General features: G+C 45.2%; 1 protein-coding gene across 1 annotated transcript in view; it reads right to left on the reverse strand.

The window, feature by feature from the left end:
• Positions 1-3,979: 3,979 nt before the first annotated feature.
• Positions 3,980-15,711, reverse strand: part of LOC135116383 (probable serine/threonine-protein kinase fhkB) — a 19,806-nt gene continuing 8,074 nt past the window's right edge. Inside the window, exon 3 of the mRNA XM_064033809.1 lies at positions 3,980-6,477. Within this exon, the coding sequence (XP_063889879.1) occupies positions 3,996-5,657 (1,662 nt within the window). The 5' untranslated portion in view covers positions 5,658-6,477 and the 3' untranslated portion in view covers positions 3,980-3,995. The remainder of the gene's footprint in view (positions 6,478-15,711) is intronic.

Here is a 15,711-nt window from a genome sequence, read left to right on the forward strand (position 1 = left end):
GCTGACTCAGAGTTAAAACCTGCCTCTGTGTGTTCATTGATGTATGATAAATGTATTACCACTGAGATTGACACAAACACCATACATCCCAAGGACACGCAAAACAACACCTACATTATCCAACACTTAGATGATCAGCTCCGTCATCTTTCATCCTCTCGAGCACTGGATATCTCAAGATTGATCTCTCAGTATGACGTGTTCGGTGACCATCCTAGAATCTGTAATGTCCTCCGCCATGATGTGAAGGTGCTTCCAGGGACCTTCCCTATCAAGCAGTCTCCCTACAGAGTCAACCCCCGGAAACGAGAACAGATGCAGGAGGAGGTCCAGTACTTATTAGAGCAGGGCTTGGCTATACCCAGCAGCTCCCCATGGGCATCACCCTGCCTCCTAGTACCCAAGGAGGACGGACAACTGCGATTCTGCACGGATCACCGACGGGTCAACGCCGTCACCATTCCTGACGCCTATCCTCTGCCTCGGGTAGACGACCTGATAGATGAAGTAGGTCAAGCCAAATTTGTTACTAAGCTGGACCTATTAAAAGGGTATTATCAAATAGCCCTTACTGAAAGAGCTCAGATAGTCTCTGCCTTCATCACCCCTTTTGGACTTTTCCAGTATGTAGTAGCCCCATTTGGCATGAGGAATTGCCCCGCTACTTTCCAGAGGGCAATGAACAAGGTAATGCAGGGATTAAAAGGAGTGCTGGTTTACTTAGATGATATTCTTATTTTTTCACATGACTGGGATGACCACCTGTACCAGATCCAGAATGTGCTCAGCCGTCTGCAGGAAGCGAACCTCACCGTGAAGCTGGCGAAGTCTACGTTCGGAGCTGCCACCGTCTCCTACCTAGGACATCAGATTGGACAAGGCTCCGTCCGGCCCAAGACCGCTAACGTCGACGCAGTACTGAAGTACCCAACTCCCACTACTCGACGCGAGCTCCGCCGTTTCCTGGGTATGGCGGGGTTCTACCGGCGTTTCTGTCCAAACTTCGCAGACGCAGCTGGGCCACTTACTAGACTAACTAGTGGGAATGTGGCGTACAAATGGACCCCTGCCTGCCAACATGCCTTCAATCAACTTAAGAACTTGCTTGCTCGGGAACCGGTTTTGCGTGCGGCCGACTTCAGTAAACCCTTCATCATACATACTGACGCCAGTGATCACGCTTCGGGTGCCGCCCTCCTGCAAGAATCTGACGGAATCTTTCACCCAGTCGCCTACCACTCCGAGAAGTTCAACATCCATCAGAAGAATTACAGCACTATCGAGAAAGAACTTTTAGCCATTATCTCTGCCATCAAGAAGTTTGAGTACTATCTTCAGTCCAACACCCAGCCACTCCAAATCTACACTGACCACAACCCTTTGACTTTTCTCAACAGGAACCGCTTCACTAACCAACGTCTGCTACGGTGGTCTCTACAGCTCCAGCCTTACCACATTGAAATGCACCATATTAAGGGACTGGACAACTGCCTTGCTGACACTTTGTCTCGCCTTCCCACTACGCCTCACATCACTACCCATCGCGACCCTGAGGACCCTAGGATCCTGTTGCCGGGGATGCAGTCGTGCCTTGTGAACCGGTCGATGGAGGCAGCCGAGGGCCGAGCACTGCCAGAAGAACCATCTACCGGGCCCCAGACTACACACGTTCTGGTGGAATCAACCTTCACGGGACAGGAACCACCTCACTTCTCTAATGACGCAGAGTCATTCCTTCTGCGTCATCCTAAGAAGGGGGGAATGTCACACACGTGACTACTCTACCACGGAACCAGGTGCCTGCCTCTCAACTCGTGGCGCTGCCACGTGTATAGCTTGAGGCATACTGGATACGTGACCTCTAGCAGGCTACCAAGCCGATAACGAGGGGTGGAGTTCCATCGAGCTTCAGTCTCCTCCAAGGGTCGCTACAGCTCTGAGGTCGCCTTGGCATACGCTGGGAGCCTCATATACACTCGAGAGCGGTGGTAAGAGTTACACCAGTGTTACACACACACATAAACACACACACACACACACACACACACACACACACACACACACACACAAACACATTTATATTTATTTTCTATTATGTATATGTAAAGGTGTTTATTTTTTGTAATTTGTATCTATATGCATTTACTAAGTTGGCTTAAGTTATTAACTGAACCAGTCTTTTAAGTTATTCAGTCCAGTTCAGATTGCCACTCCTTGTTACTTACTTTTACTTACTTAAATAATCTTCAATTTTGTATTGTTACTTAATTTAAGGGTTAACTTTAAGATATTAAATAGCAGTTAAAATGTCTCCTTTTCTCTCTTCTTTTAACCCTTCCATTGTTAGTGTTAGCAACACCCCTTCATGGTCCATCCCCTAGAGTTCAGTGTATGCTCACACGTAACAATGTTTACACGCTCCTCTGTTTTATGGGTAGATGAGAGAGGTAGAAATTTCATTAACTTTTCCCCATTTTTCGGATCCTTGACCGGTCTCCTCCACATGTATGGAAAGTGTCTATTATTGTTGTTGTTTGTTGCAAGTTATTTGTTGAGAGAGAGAGAGAGAGAGAGAGAAGCAGAATCATCTTAACCAAGTTAAAGTACATTCTTATACTGTTACTGTTTATTAATCAAAACAAGGAAATTATTCAAAAATTTTCTTTTATTGGATAATATATTTTATTTAAGTAGCAAATACTTGACATGTAGCACCTCAGCTGGTAGATAAACATCAAACATATCTTCAACTTTCATTTGAGCACTTCGGACAGAACAGCACTAGTGGAGCATTCAGAGTTAGCCACATATAAACGTCCCCATACAAAAATGTATCGATATATAAATAAGACGAAACAACCTTTTCATTTCTTCTCAGGCACGACCAAGGAATCTTCAGTTATCTCTTGCCTTCCATCGGCATGATACACTATTCGCCGAGAGCACCACTGAGACAAGTTATCTTGTTATTTTTCTATGTATGGTCGTTGAGTGCTGAACTCTAGAGAGCCTGAAATGCCTGTTTCCGTTTCCTGGAGTGAAGTGGAAGTGATGCTGTGATGAACGTCGAGAGGGCTAAAACCAAAGCTTACACCTTCATCACTATTCTCTTGGTTTTGCAAGAGATCAAGCACACTTTCTATTGGATTTTCAAGACTGTCTTGGACTTGATGGTACGAACTAGTGGATACCTTTTGATGTCCATCGGTGAAGGAACTGCCAAGGCTTTGTTGCTCCGTCTTCTGGACACTGAAGTCTAGTTGAAAGTTCTTGGAACCGAACTGTTGATCCTGGAATTGTCTGGAGGAGAACTGTTGGTCCTGGAACTGGTTGTGGCCAGATTGTTGGTCCTGGAACTGGTTATGGCCAGATTGTTGGTCCTGAAACTGGTTCTGACCAAACTGTTGATCCTGGAACTGGATGTGACCAGATTGTTGATCTTGAAGCTGGTTGTGGCCAGATTGTTGGTCCTGGAACTGGTTGTGGACAAAGTGTTGGTCCTGGAACTGGTTGTGACCAGACTGTTGATCCTGGAACTGGCTGTGACCAGATTGTTGATCATGGAACTGGTTATGACCAGATTGTTGATCCTGGAACTGGTTGTGACCAGATTGTTGATCCTGGAACTGATTGTGACCAGATTGTTGATCCTGGAACTGATTGTGACCAGACTGTTGATCCTGGAATTGGTTGTGGCCGAACTGTTGATCCTGTAACTGATCGGAGACGAATTGTTGATCCTGGAACTGATCAGAGCTGAGTTGTTGATCCTGAGACTGTTTTGAGCCGGGCTGTTGATCCTGAAAATTGTGAGTGATAAAACCACCCTGGAGTTGTGGAGTGGCATTACCTTGATCCTGGACATGTGGTGTGAGTTTATCCTGAACCTCTGCAGTGGCACTGTGTTCTCCTTGCACTTGCGATGTGCTGAAAACTTCATGCTGGAACTGTGTGGAGGACAGCTCTTGGCTTGATAGCTCTCGAACTCCAAACTCCTAATTCTGGAGCTGTTGGGTGATCAGAAAGTCATCCTCAAAGTGCGAAGTACTAATATCCTTATGCTGGAAGCTCACATTTTCATCATCGAACTGTAGAGAACTAAAGCTATCACCACTGAAATGCTGGAAGTTGTCACTGTCATCGTCAAGCTGCTGGGTGCCGAGACCTTTATTTTGGTGTTGCTGAATAATAACGTCTTCATTCAGGAACTCTTGGAAAACATGTCCTTCATCCCACATCTTCTGAGCCTTTACAAATTCATCCTGAGATCTCAAGATACTGATATTGTCATCATGGATTTGTTGGGCACTCAAATCTTTATCTTTCTCATCCTGAAAGCCATGGATGTTCAGAATTATGCCATCATCCTCAAAGAAATTTTCAGTGCTCTCACCGTCATCCTGGAAATTCTCGGTGCTTGCATCTTCATCCCGGGATTGTTGCGAGTCAGAATCATCATCCAAAGAGAATTGAGAGCTTGAATCATTATCTGAGTTTCTTTCTTCACTTTCAGATGAGTCTTTTATTTGGAGTCTTTGTACTCCATAACTCTGATCCTCTAATTGTTCTGTGCTGATGTCCCGACTTTGAGTACTGAAGAACTGGATTTTCTGGATGTCACCGGTACGACTGGAATGTGTTTTGGTACTGAATCCTTGATTTTCGACCGTCTGACCTCCAAAACCGTGGTGCTGTGTTGTGTGAATATCAATGTTCTGTTTCTGGGCCCTCCGTGTACCAAATTCTTGATTGTCTTTTGTCTGAATACCAAATCCTCGGTTCTGGTCCCTCGAGATGTCAGTCTTTTGATTCTGAGTCCTCTGAATATCGAACTCTAGATTTTGGATCTTTTGAGTATCTTTTTTTGTACCTGGAGTAATTTGAGCAATGAAACTTTGAAGTCTTGTTGTCTTTACATCGAGTCCTTGATTCTGGATTCTGTCAGTAGAAAGGTTTTGACTTCGGATGTTTTTAGTGACAGGGCTTTCATTCTCATTCTTTTGAATCTTGCTGAATTCAGGATTTTGGATTTGTATTTGCTGGATGCCAAGGCTCTGATTTTCATTCCTCTGAGTGCTAGATCCCTGACTTTCGGTTTGGTGTACACTAGAGCTCTGAGCATGAATCTTCTGGGTGCCAGACCCTTGACTTTCTGGATTCTGGATGCCAGTCTTCTGACTCTGGATCTTTTGAGTGTCAGTTCTCAGACTCTGGCCCGTAAGGGCACCACGTTCTTGATTTCTAGTTCTCTGGATCCCTCTTCTTGGAGTCTGTGTGCTGACTCTTGGCCTCTGTGTCCTTATTGATCCGATAAAACCTAACTCCTGTACCCTTTCCAACAGATGAGGATCTGAAATACCTCGGATGTGAGCGCTCTGTGAGGTGCTGGATTTCTGAGACCTCAGAGAATCTCTGTTTTGAGATTCATGAGAGTCGAAAGCGCTTTGACTGCGAGTCCTTGAGGATTTTTGGCTATTGGACCTCAAGATACTTTGGTTGTGGGATGTATGGGAATGAGAAGAGCTGTGATTTTGGAATGCTTGGGGAATTTTGGCCTTCTGTTTGTGGTGAATCTGGGAACTGCGAGAACCTTGGAAGCTGTGGGAGATTTGGGTCTGTGGTCTGTGTGTGCCCTCTCTCAGGGGATTTTGGGACATGCGGAACGTTTGGCTTTGAGGCTTCTGTGTGGCTTGGGTGCGGGTTCTCTGGGTGCCTAGGGTTCGAGATGTTTGGCTGGTGTGGAGATTTTGTCCCTGAGATTTTTGAGAGTCAAGGGAGATTTGACTGTTGATTCTTTGGGAGCTGTGGGATCTCTGAGAACTGTGGGAGACTGCGGTGTCGGACTTCTGAAAAGTAGGTGACTGACCAGGATTAACTCTTTGATTAACTTGTCTGTGAGTCACTTGAGAACCTTGGATATGGGACCTCTGGGGACTGTGAGATTCTTGATGCTGAAACTGTTGATGGTGGGGAATTTGAGATACTTGATTGCGAGACTTCTGGAAGCCATTTGACTGATTACTGTTGACTCTTTGACTAACTTGTCTATGAGAACCTTGGATATGGGACCTCTGGGGACTATGAGACTGTTGGCTGCGGGGACTTTGAGAGACTTGGTTGCGAGACGCTTTAAAGTGTTGGGAGCTGAGACTGTGAGATCCTTGGAAACCTTGTGACCTTTGACCTTGGACCTGTTGAGTACTTTGGCCACGAGATCTTTGAGATGCTAAGCTATGGGCCTTCTGGAATCTAAGACTCTGTGACTCTTGCCTGCTTTCCTGACTGTGAGATCCGTTGCTGAGAGCGCCAAGAGAGAAATGTTGAAGTGGAGTCCTGTGGGTTTGAACCTTCCGGGCAGTACTTGATTTAGACACACTCTGCCCCCTCGCCTGAGTATGTCCTGATGAGAGGGCTCCAGTGTAGCTTTGCAGTCCTTGCTTCCTCCTGCCGCTGGTGGTGGTGGTGGTGGTGGCGGTGCTGGTGGTGATAGGGTCAGATTCCTCGTTTAACTATCACCGGAACTATGCAGATTCCCATGAAAACAACCCCCACCAAAAAAAAAAAAAAAAACATCCACTAAATCCCGTTAAAAGTATTCGACATGAAGCAGCAAAGGTTTTATATATATATATATATATATATATATATATATATATATATATATATATATATATATATATATATATATATATATATATATATGATTTCAATGATAGTTTACCAAGTATTCTGCACTTATTGGGGTTTTCAAGAGTGTTTTCATGATTTTAATGCTAGTTTACAAAGAATTCTGCAGTTACTGTTTTTTTTTCAAGTATTTTCATGATTTTAATCCTAATTTACCAAGGATTTTGTAGTTATTGGGGTTTTCAAGAGTGTTTTCATGATTTTAATCATAATTTACCAAGGATTCTGCAGTTATTGGGGTTTTCATGATTCTATCGATGATGTTTTCATGATTCTATCGATGATTTGAGAAGGAGTTTTCAAGAATGTTTTCATAATTCTAGCGATGGCTTACTAAGGATTCTGCACCACTATTAAAAGGAAACACCAAGAAAACTCAATCAATAAACTATGAAGTCTTTGAAAATAGTCCTTAAGCGAATCCAAAGCGTTTAAAAGGAGACGTGCCCAGATATAAAGAAGATACAAGACATGTGGGGGTTGCCAAGACAATCTCATCCTGACATAGTGGGCGTGAGAGAGCAGCGTTAAAGACATGGCCGGATAAGGGGAGAATATACGAGAGATGATGTGAGGGCTGCCAAGACAGTCTCATCCTGACATAGTGGGCGTGAGAGTGCAGTGTTAAAGACGTGGCCGGATAGGGGGAGAATATACGAGAGATGATGTGGGGGCTGCCAAGACAGTCTTATCCTGACGGGTGGGCGTGAGAGAGCAGCGTTAAAGACATGGCCGGATAGGGGGAGAATATACGAGAGATGATGTGAGGGCTGCCAAGAAAGTCTCATCCTGGCGTGGTGGGCGAGGCGTGAGAGCGCTACGAGGAATGGAAGGCTAAGGTAGGTAGCACTGGGTTATGCTAATGCTACACGTCCAGATAATGAAAGTAATCCTACACGCGGTGAGTCAGGAATGAATACCGTGATGATGCTGCTGCCTACTACTTGTTGCTACTCTTTCTTACTTACTTTCACATACTAGCGGGAAGGTCACAGCTAAGTTGAATGAACGTAGTGTACCGTGGTTAAGTTAGCACTATGTAGAAAGGTGACTACAATAAACTCCCTACAGGTTTTCTGCGTGACTATTTAACCTTGGGAAATATTCGGGTATGTTCTTAAGTTCCTTTTTTTTTTTAATTCGTTGTTGTTGTTGTTGTTATCGTTGTTGTTGTTGCCGTAACCTTTAATTTTACGACTTCATAGCTCAGTATGGTGAATATGGCGACTTGTCTGACTACCACTCTCTCTCTCTCTCTCTCTCTCTCTCTCTCTCTCTCTCTCTCTCTCTCTCTCTTTGCATCGAGTGTCTGCACGCGTGTATTTGTGTGTGCATGTGTGTATGTTCTGAGTATTCTCTCTCTCTCTCTCTCTCTCTCTCTCTCTCTCTCTCTCTCTCTCTCTCTCTCTCTCTCTCTCTCTCTCCTTCCACCCATGCATCCATCCATCATTCCAAGCACCACTATCAAACAACTTTCCATCTATCTATCTATCTATCTATCTATCTATCTATCTATCTATCTACCTATCTCTGTCTATCTTCCTGTCCAGTCCCCATGAAAGTTTTTTTTTTTTTCACGAATATACAATAATTTCCGAAATCTCTCTCTCTCTCTCTCTCTCTCTGAATAACACGCTGACAACCAATCGCCGCCCTTGCCAACCCACCACCGTGAATGATAATGACTAAATGACTCCCTTTCGACCCACTGCCCTTGACACCGACACGATAAACGCCACTTTTGGGAGATAATATGTATTAGGGTCGTGGCGGTGGTAGTAGTAGTATTAGTAGTAGTACAACTACAACAGAAAAACCACCACCACAACCACCACCACTACTCCCATGAACATCACCACCAACACCAACACAACAACAAGAACAAAGAGAACAAAAGCAAGAAGAACAAAAACAAGACGAACCAGAACCAGAGTATGAGGAGGATGAACAAGAGGATGAACACGAAGAAGAGCAGGAAGCACAAGAACATGAAAGCTACACCAAACCACACCACATCTCGTGCGGGAGGAACACAACCAGAAAGACCCACAAGAACCAGCAGATCAAGAACACCCAGTTATCAGCTCCCTATGTCTCCCTATGTCGCGTCTATGTGAGTCTGGAGTAGCGAGGGTAGCTCATTGTTTTTTTATCCCTTATACGTCAACGCGGCGGCGGACAGACTACTTTCTCCGGGCGGGAACTCAGAGCGACGACCGTCCGGCAGATCAGGGGTAAGACTCACCTTCCCTTCTGCCTGTCTCGGGGTCAAAGCAGGTGTGGAAAGGCGGTTCCCTTCCTTCCCTAAGTTGCCATTGATGCGCCACTAACACCTCACCCCTTCACTACCCACACGTTTCCTATATATCATTCTTTGTTTCTATGTCAAATTCATCTAGGTGATCTATTAGGGAGGCCAAGGAAGGTAAGGGTAAGGTAAGGAAGGTAAGGGACGTTTGGAAAGGTGAGGAAGAAGCGGCAATGGGGAGTTCCCGCCAGGATTGCAACCCCCCCCCCGCGTGAAAGTAAAGGTATATAGCCTCTGCAGAAGGAAGGGACGCTACAGTCTGTCTCTGTCTCCCTTCCCCGCCATGGCAGCTCAGGTGAGGACTGAGACGCGACACGGGGCGACTGGCTTGGTGTTGGCTTGCTGGCTTGCTGGCTTGGGACCACATTCTGAAACACTTTTGGCCGCACCCTGACTGCTTTCCAAAGGCTCTGGTTGAGGTGACACGGGTTTCTAAGGGTGTTCTGGTGACAGATTAACAACATTTCTGCATTAAGAACAGGAGAAACACTCTTAAGAACCCGGCTAATTAACTGTGTGGCCTTGGAAAATAGTCGTGGTGAGAAATTAAAGTGTTTCTGAATACCCGCCTTGGTTACCGAGACTCTGCGCTGGCCAGGATCGTTTTGTTTGAGTGAACGAACACCAGGGAAGTGAAGCTATTGGTCAAGGAAGGAGTGTTCTCAAGTGTTCAAGAGTGACTGAGTGTCGTCCCTCTATGTAGCGTAACTTTTGTATGAATGGAGCTTGTAAAAGACTACACACTACAGCACTGCAGGAAACTGTGACATTTTCATGATATACAACATTGCTGCATTACAGTGCATGGCGGTGGTGATGCTTGTGGTGGTGGTAGTCACTTTAGCATACAAGTCCACACGCACACACACAGGTGCAAGACTGAATGATAAAATAAATAGAGATAGATAGATCGTTAGATTGAGAGTTAGATAAATTAATTGAGTGAGAGGTTGATTGACACAGGTAAGGCAGGTAGATACAGATACGACAGATCAATAAAGTAAAATATACACAATTTCTCTCTCTCTCTCTCTCTCTCTCTCTCTCTCTCTCTCTCTCTCTCTCTCTCTCTCTCTCTCTCTCTCTCTCACACACACACAACTTCCTCAAACAAGACACACATCCCAGACATTCACACGTACATACAAAAACAAACGAAGATGCACCAAACCAACTCTCCCTCCCTCCCTCCCTCCTTCCCTCCCTGCCATCCTACCCCTCCCCCACCTTCTCCTCGCGGTAAAAGTGGTCAGGAATCAGCAGAGAAAGGTCATGAGTCAGCACAGCGCAATACTGGGCGTACACGAGACAGGTTAAGGCGTAAAGAAACCGCAGGGAACAGGTTAATGGTAGGTGGGTGGCACCCATCATCCATTGCCAAATGTCTCTTGTTTTCTTTAAAGGACAGACAAGAGGTAACTACCTAAAATAGCTTGTAGTATATCTGCAAGCTATTTTCACGCCGGGTAGGGGACAGTTCTATCTGGATGAGGAATGCAGCAACCTCACTCTCCCCTAGCTGCTTCTTGCTTTTCCTCCTGCTTATTACCTTCCATCTTTGAGGGTGGATTCAGACTCCCAGCCATAGCTGTGCACCCGGTCTTCCAGGGAGTTCCCACCCTCCCTTCCCTGATGGGTGACACATCTGGTCTTTCTCTTTCTCTTGCTTGTGACCTTTTGATCTTCTGTTTTACTCCTATCCTCTTTCTCTGTTTTCCCCTCTCTGCAATCTCAAGTCGTGCAGGCAGGATGAGGGGATGTATGGTGGCAGCAGTTTTATTTGCCATCCCTACTGTCGGGGTCCGCTTGATTATGGCGAACTTGCGGTTCCTGAACATAATTGCCTTACCTGGTGTGGCGGTACCTCCAGGCTCGACCTCGTAGTTCCGCTATTTTAACTTTCAGTTTTATGGGTTTTTATTTTATTCATCCTCTGACTGCCTTACTGATTTTATTGACCATGGCGTTCTCATTGACCATGTTAGTTTTCTTATCTCTTGACCCCTATTCACATCTTTTGCTGCTCCGCTGTGGAGATGTTGAATTAAATCCAGGCCCTGTTAGATCACGTCGTCATACATGTAGGGTCTTGTACTCCAACATCAGAGGTCTCTTTGCTAACCTTAAGGACGTTTCTGTTGTCAGCCAATGTCATGACGTGATCATCTGCGCAGAGACTCTCGTTTCTGACTACCGACATGACTCCGAACTCATGATTCCCGGGTTCAGCAAGCCGCTTTTCATTCGTCGCAGTGTAGCTAAAAGGAGACGTGGCATGTCGGTTCACATTCGCGAAGGCTTCTCAGCTCATCGGAAAACGAAATACGAGTGTACCTGTCATGAAACTGTCGTCATTCGTGTATGTGCGCAGCTCCAGAATTTTTACATCCTTGGCTCTTACCGAAACCCTGACAGTGACGATACTATCTTTGACTGCTTGTTAATGGCAATGGCAATGATTCAAGATGAGGACCGAAAGGCAGCCTTTGTTTTTGCTGGTGATTATAATGCCCATCACCGTGAATGGCTTGAATCAGTTTCTCCAACTGACTCCCATGGTCGTGCTGCTCTTGATTTTGCGAATGTCTCTGGATGTTCTCAGTTAGTTGTGGGTCCAACACATCTGGCTGGCAATCGGCTTGATCTTGTCTTTACCGACGTACCAGAGACAGTCAAGGTAACCACTATGGCACCTCTTGGCACATCAGATCACTCTGCGATTAGTATTCAACTTAACTTGAGACAAAATATTCCTGCATACACAGTCACCAAAGAGGTCTTCTTGAAGGGGCGCATTAATTGGAGCTCTGTCAGAGAAGACGTTTCTCGTATTCGTCTAGGACCGGTCTTGAGCAACCCTGATCCTGTCTCAGCATTGAATGAGGAACTGAAGCGTATTATCTCTCGGAGGGTTCCTGTAAAGAAAGTTTGTTTGCGCTCCAACGACAAGGCCTGGTTCAACATTGATTGTCGTACTGCTAGAGACACTAAGCAAGCGGCTTATCGCAGGTGGTCACACTTAAGGACACGTGAAACTTGGGATGCGTACACTGTTGCCAGAGCTTCCTGTGCGGCAGTCTACAGGACTGCTGAGAGCGAATATTTTACCTCTGCGAAAGAAAAACTATCCACTGCATCTGACCCGCACAAGTGGTGGTCCATGCTGAAGTCAGTTGTCTTTGGTTTGCGACCATCTCTCCCTGCTCTGCTTTCTGATACTGGACAGCTGATCACAAGTTCAAAAGGCAAAGCTGATCTGTTGATGAAACACTTTGACTCCAAGCTCTGTCGAGCTCCAGCCCCCACCAGCGAGTTGCCTCCCGCCATGCCAGTCTTGACAAAACTGGCTTTTAGGTCTAAGGAAGTCATGAGACTACTTTTAGCACTCGACTCCCATGGCGGCACGGATCCGCTTGGGATGTTTCCTATGTTTCTGAAGGAAACAGCTGCAGTTCTTGCTCCCAAACTGAGTGCAGTCTTCAGACGCCTAATCCTGACCGGTAGTTTCCCCATGTGCTGGAGAAATGCGAACATCACAGCGATCCCTAAAGGCTCTCCATCATCTGATGCCAGCAACTATAGACCAATCTCTATCACGCCGTTACTTTCTAAGATCTTTGAACATGTTATTTCTGGTCGTCTCTCTCGTTACCTTGAACACTCTCATTTGATACCAGCTAATCAGTTTGCTTATCGGAAGAACCTAGGGACTACGGATGCGCTACTCACTATCTCTCATAAGATTCAGCAAGCTCTTGACTGTGGGCATGAAGCCAGGGTAGTCCAACTTGATTTCTCTGCAGCTTTTGACCGAGTCAACCATGCCGGTCTTCTCAGGAAGCTGCAATCTTTTGGTGTCGGTGGCCCGGTACTGTCCATCTTGACTCAATTTTTGATCCACCGCACCCACCGTGTGTGCGTTGATAGTTGCTACAGTGACTGGTACAGCGTCCACTCAGGTGTTCCCCAGGGTAGCGTACTGGGACCTCTGCTGTTCAATGTCTACACTTCCGATCTACTACAAATCACTAGCAATCCTATTTACGGATATGCAGATGATGTGACACTTGTTGCTACTGTTGAGTCACCGAATTCACGTCTTGATGTTAGTACATCCCTGAATGAGGATCTCAGACGTATATCTGACCGGTGTCGCACCTGGAACATGAAACTGAATGCATCAAAATCAAAATGCTTGTGTATTTCACGCTCTCGCACGCTAAATCCCCTTCACGGCCCTCTGCTTGTTGATGGCGCGCCTCTGACAGTATGTGATGAGCTTGATATTTTGCGTGTCAGATTCGACTCAAAACTGTCTTTTGAACGGCACATCAGGCGTCTTGTCAGTTCTGCCTCGCAAAAGCTTGGCGTTTTGAGGAAGGCTTACCGGATTTTTGGTGACCAGTCTATCTCTGCCAGCTGCTTCCGGTGTTTTATTCTTCCACTGCTGGAGTATTGTGCTCCTGTGTGGTCTTCCGCAGCTGTCTCCCACCTCCGTCTCATTGACAGAGTTGTCTCCTCCGCTAGGTTCCTCTGTGGTGGCGAAGCAGCTTGGGATCTTGCTCACCGACGCAATGTCAGCAGTGTCTGCATGCTATATAAAATCCATGCCAACCAGCTTCACCCGCTGAATGCCTCCATCCCAAATGCATTTGTGCCCACCAGAAACACTCGACTTGCGTCAAATTCACATGCGCGCTGCTTACAGCAGGTTAGGTGTCACACCAGTCAGTTTCAGCGTAGCTTTGTTCCTTGTGCTGTAAGACTCTGGAACATGCTTGACGAGGGCACATGCACTGCGAGTGATGTGCAAAAATTCAAGTCTGCTTCGAACAAAATCTTGAAGAGTCTAGTCAATTAAACTCTGGTTGCTTTTGCAGCTATACCTGTGATAAATTATGTAACTATACCTGTGATTTTATACCATCAAGTTTTAAGTAGTTATACTACATTTACTCGTGTTGTCTGACATATATTAAATAAGTCAGAATTGTTGATTTTTTTTGTTGAATTTTTTTGTGAGTTTTAATAATTCTCAGTTCGTTGAAGCGTTCTTTATAATTGTTTAACCTATTTTCTCCTCCTGCTCTGATTTCATCCTACTATTGTGCTAATTGCTTTTCCTTTCTTCTTTCTACGGTCAAGGTGGGTGGGGGTTGTCATCTGGCAACTTACAGCGCTTGCGCTCGTCCCACTCTGCCTTCTCCGTTATGTTTAATAATAATAATAATAATTATGGTAATTAAAGGGACGAGAGAGGCAACGACGAGTGAAAGGGAAGGTTGTAAACAGGCAGGTGACGCGGTGTATGTGACGAGAGAGAGAGAGAGAGAGAGAGAGAGAGAGAGAGAGAGAGAGAGAGAGAGAGAGAGAGAGAGAGAGAGAGAGAGAGATACACTGCTCACCCAACACTACTACTACTACTACTACAACGACAACTAATAATAATAATAATAATAATAATAATAATAATAATAATAATAATAATAATAATAATAATAATAATAATAATAATAATAATACCATGAGGTGCTACTGTAAGGGAGTCAAGCCCACATAACAGATAGAGGAAATTTGAAAGCGTTACGGTCGCTCCTCCTCCTCCTCCTCCTCCTCCTCCTCCTCCTCCTCCTCCTCCAACTCACGCAAAAACACCTGAATTATTCTAGAGAAGAGGGAGAGGAAGAGAATCATAGCCATGCACGCTCTCTCTCTCTCTCTCTCTCTCTCTCTCTCTCTCTCTCTCTCTCTCTCTCTCTCTCTCTCTCTCTCTCTCGTCTCCATAACCCTTACATATACTATTAACTATCCCATCCTACTAACTTAAGTACTATTAGATATCCTGGCCTACTATTGACTATTTTAGCTTACTATTAAGTATTCTGGCTTAATATGAACTATCCCAGCATACACAAACTACTATTATTTCCTATACACCATCCTGACCTACTATTCACTATTTTGGCCTACCATCAAGTATTATCTTATCAATATTTAACTGCCCATTTATTTCTTCGTTGTTTTTTTTTTCACAGCTCCTCTTCTTTCTTCCCCATCGATAATTTTTAAAAAGCTTCACTGCAATTTGTTTTAGTATAGTGGTGTTGATGTGTCACTTGTTACTGCTGTGTTCTTCTCGAGTTTCCTCTCCTTGCTTATATAATTTCATAAAAAGCTTCACTGCAATCTGTGTTAGTGCAGTGGTGTTTCAGTGTCCCTTCCCCTCTGCTCCTCCAAGTGTGTCAGTGTTGCTGTGTTCCTTCCCCTCATCTCCTCTCCTCCCTTTGCTAATTATTTTCAAAAGCTTTACTGTAATCCGTACTTTTGTATTAGTGTTGCTGTGCTCCTTCCACCCACTACCTCCTCTCCCTTGCATATACTGATTCTGAAGAGCTCCACTGCAATCTGTATCTGTCTGCCTATGTGTAACTCATTACTGTTATGCTGCTCGCCCTTCTCAGTTTCTCTTCCTTCCTTCTCGCAGATTATGAAGAGTATCCGTGTTGATGTCTAACTTAATACTGTGTTGCTCACGCCCCCGACCTCCTCTTCCTTCCTTCTCGCATCATCTTGTAAAACACCTGTGACCACTACAAACTATATTAGTGTATCTGTGTTACTCATTACCATTGTGTCGCTTCCCCCACAGCTCTTCGTCCTCGCTTTGGCGTTCGCCGCCTGCACAGCAGCGCCGCAATTCAGCAGCGAGGAAATAG

This window comes from Scylla paramamosain, chromosome 31, assembly GCF_035594125.1.
Source record: "Scylla paramamosain isolate STU-SP2022 chromosome 31, ASM3559412v1, whole genome shotgun sequence".
Lineage (NCBI taxonomy): Eukaryota > Metazoa > Arthropoda > Malacostraca > Decapoda > Portunidae > Scylla > Scylla paramamosain.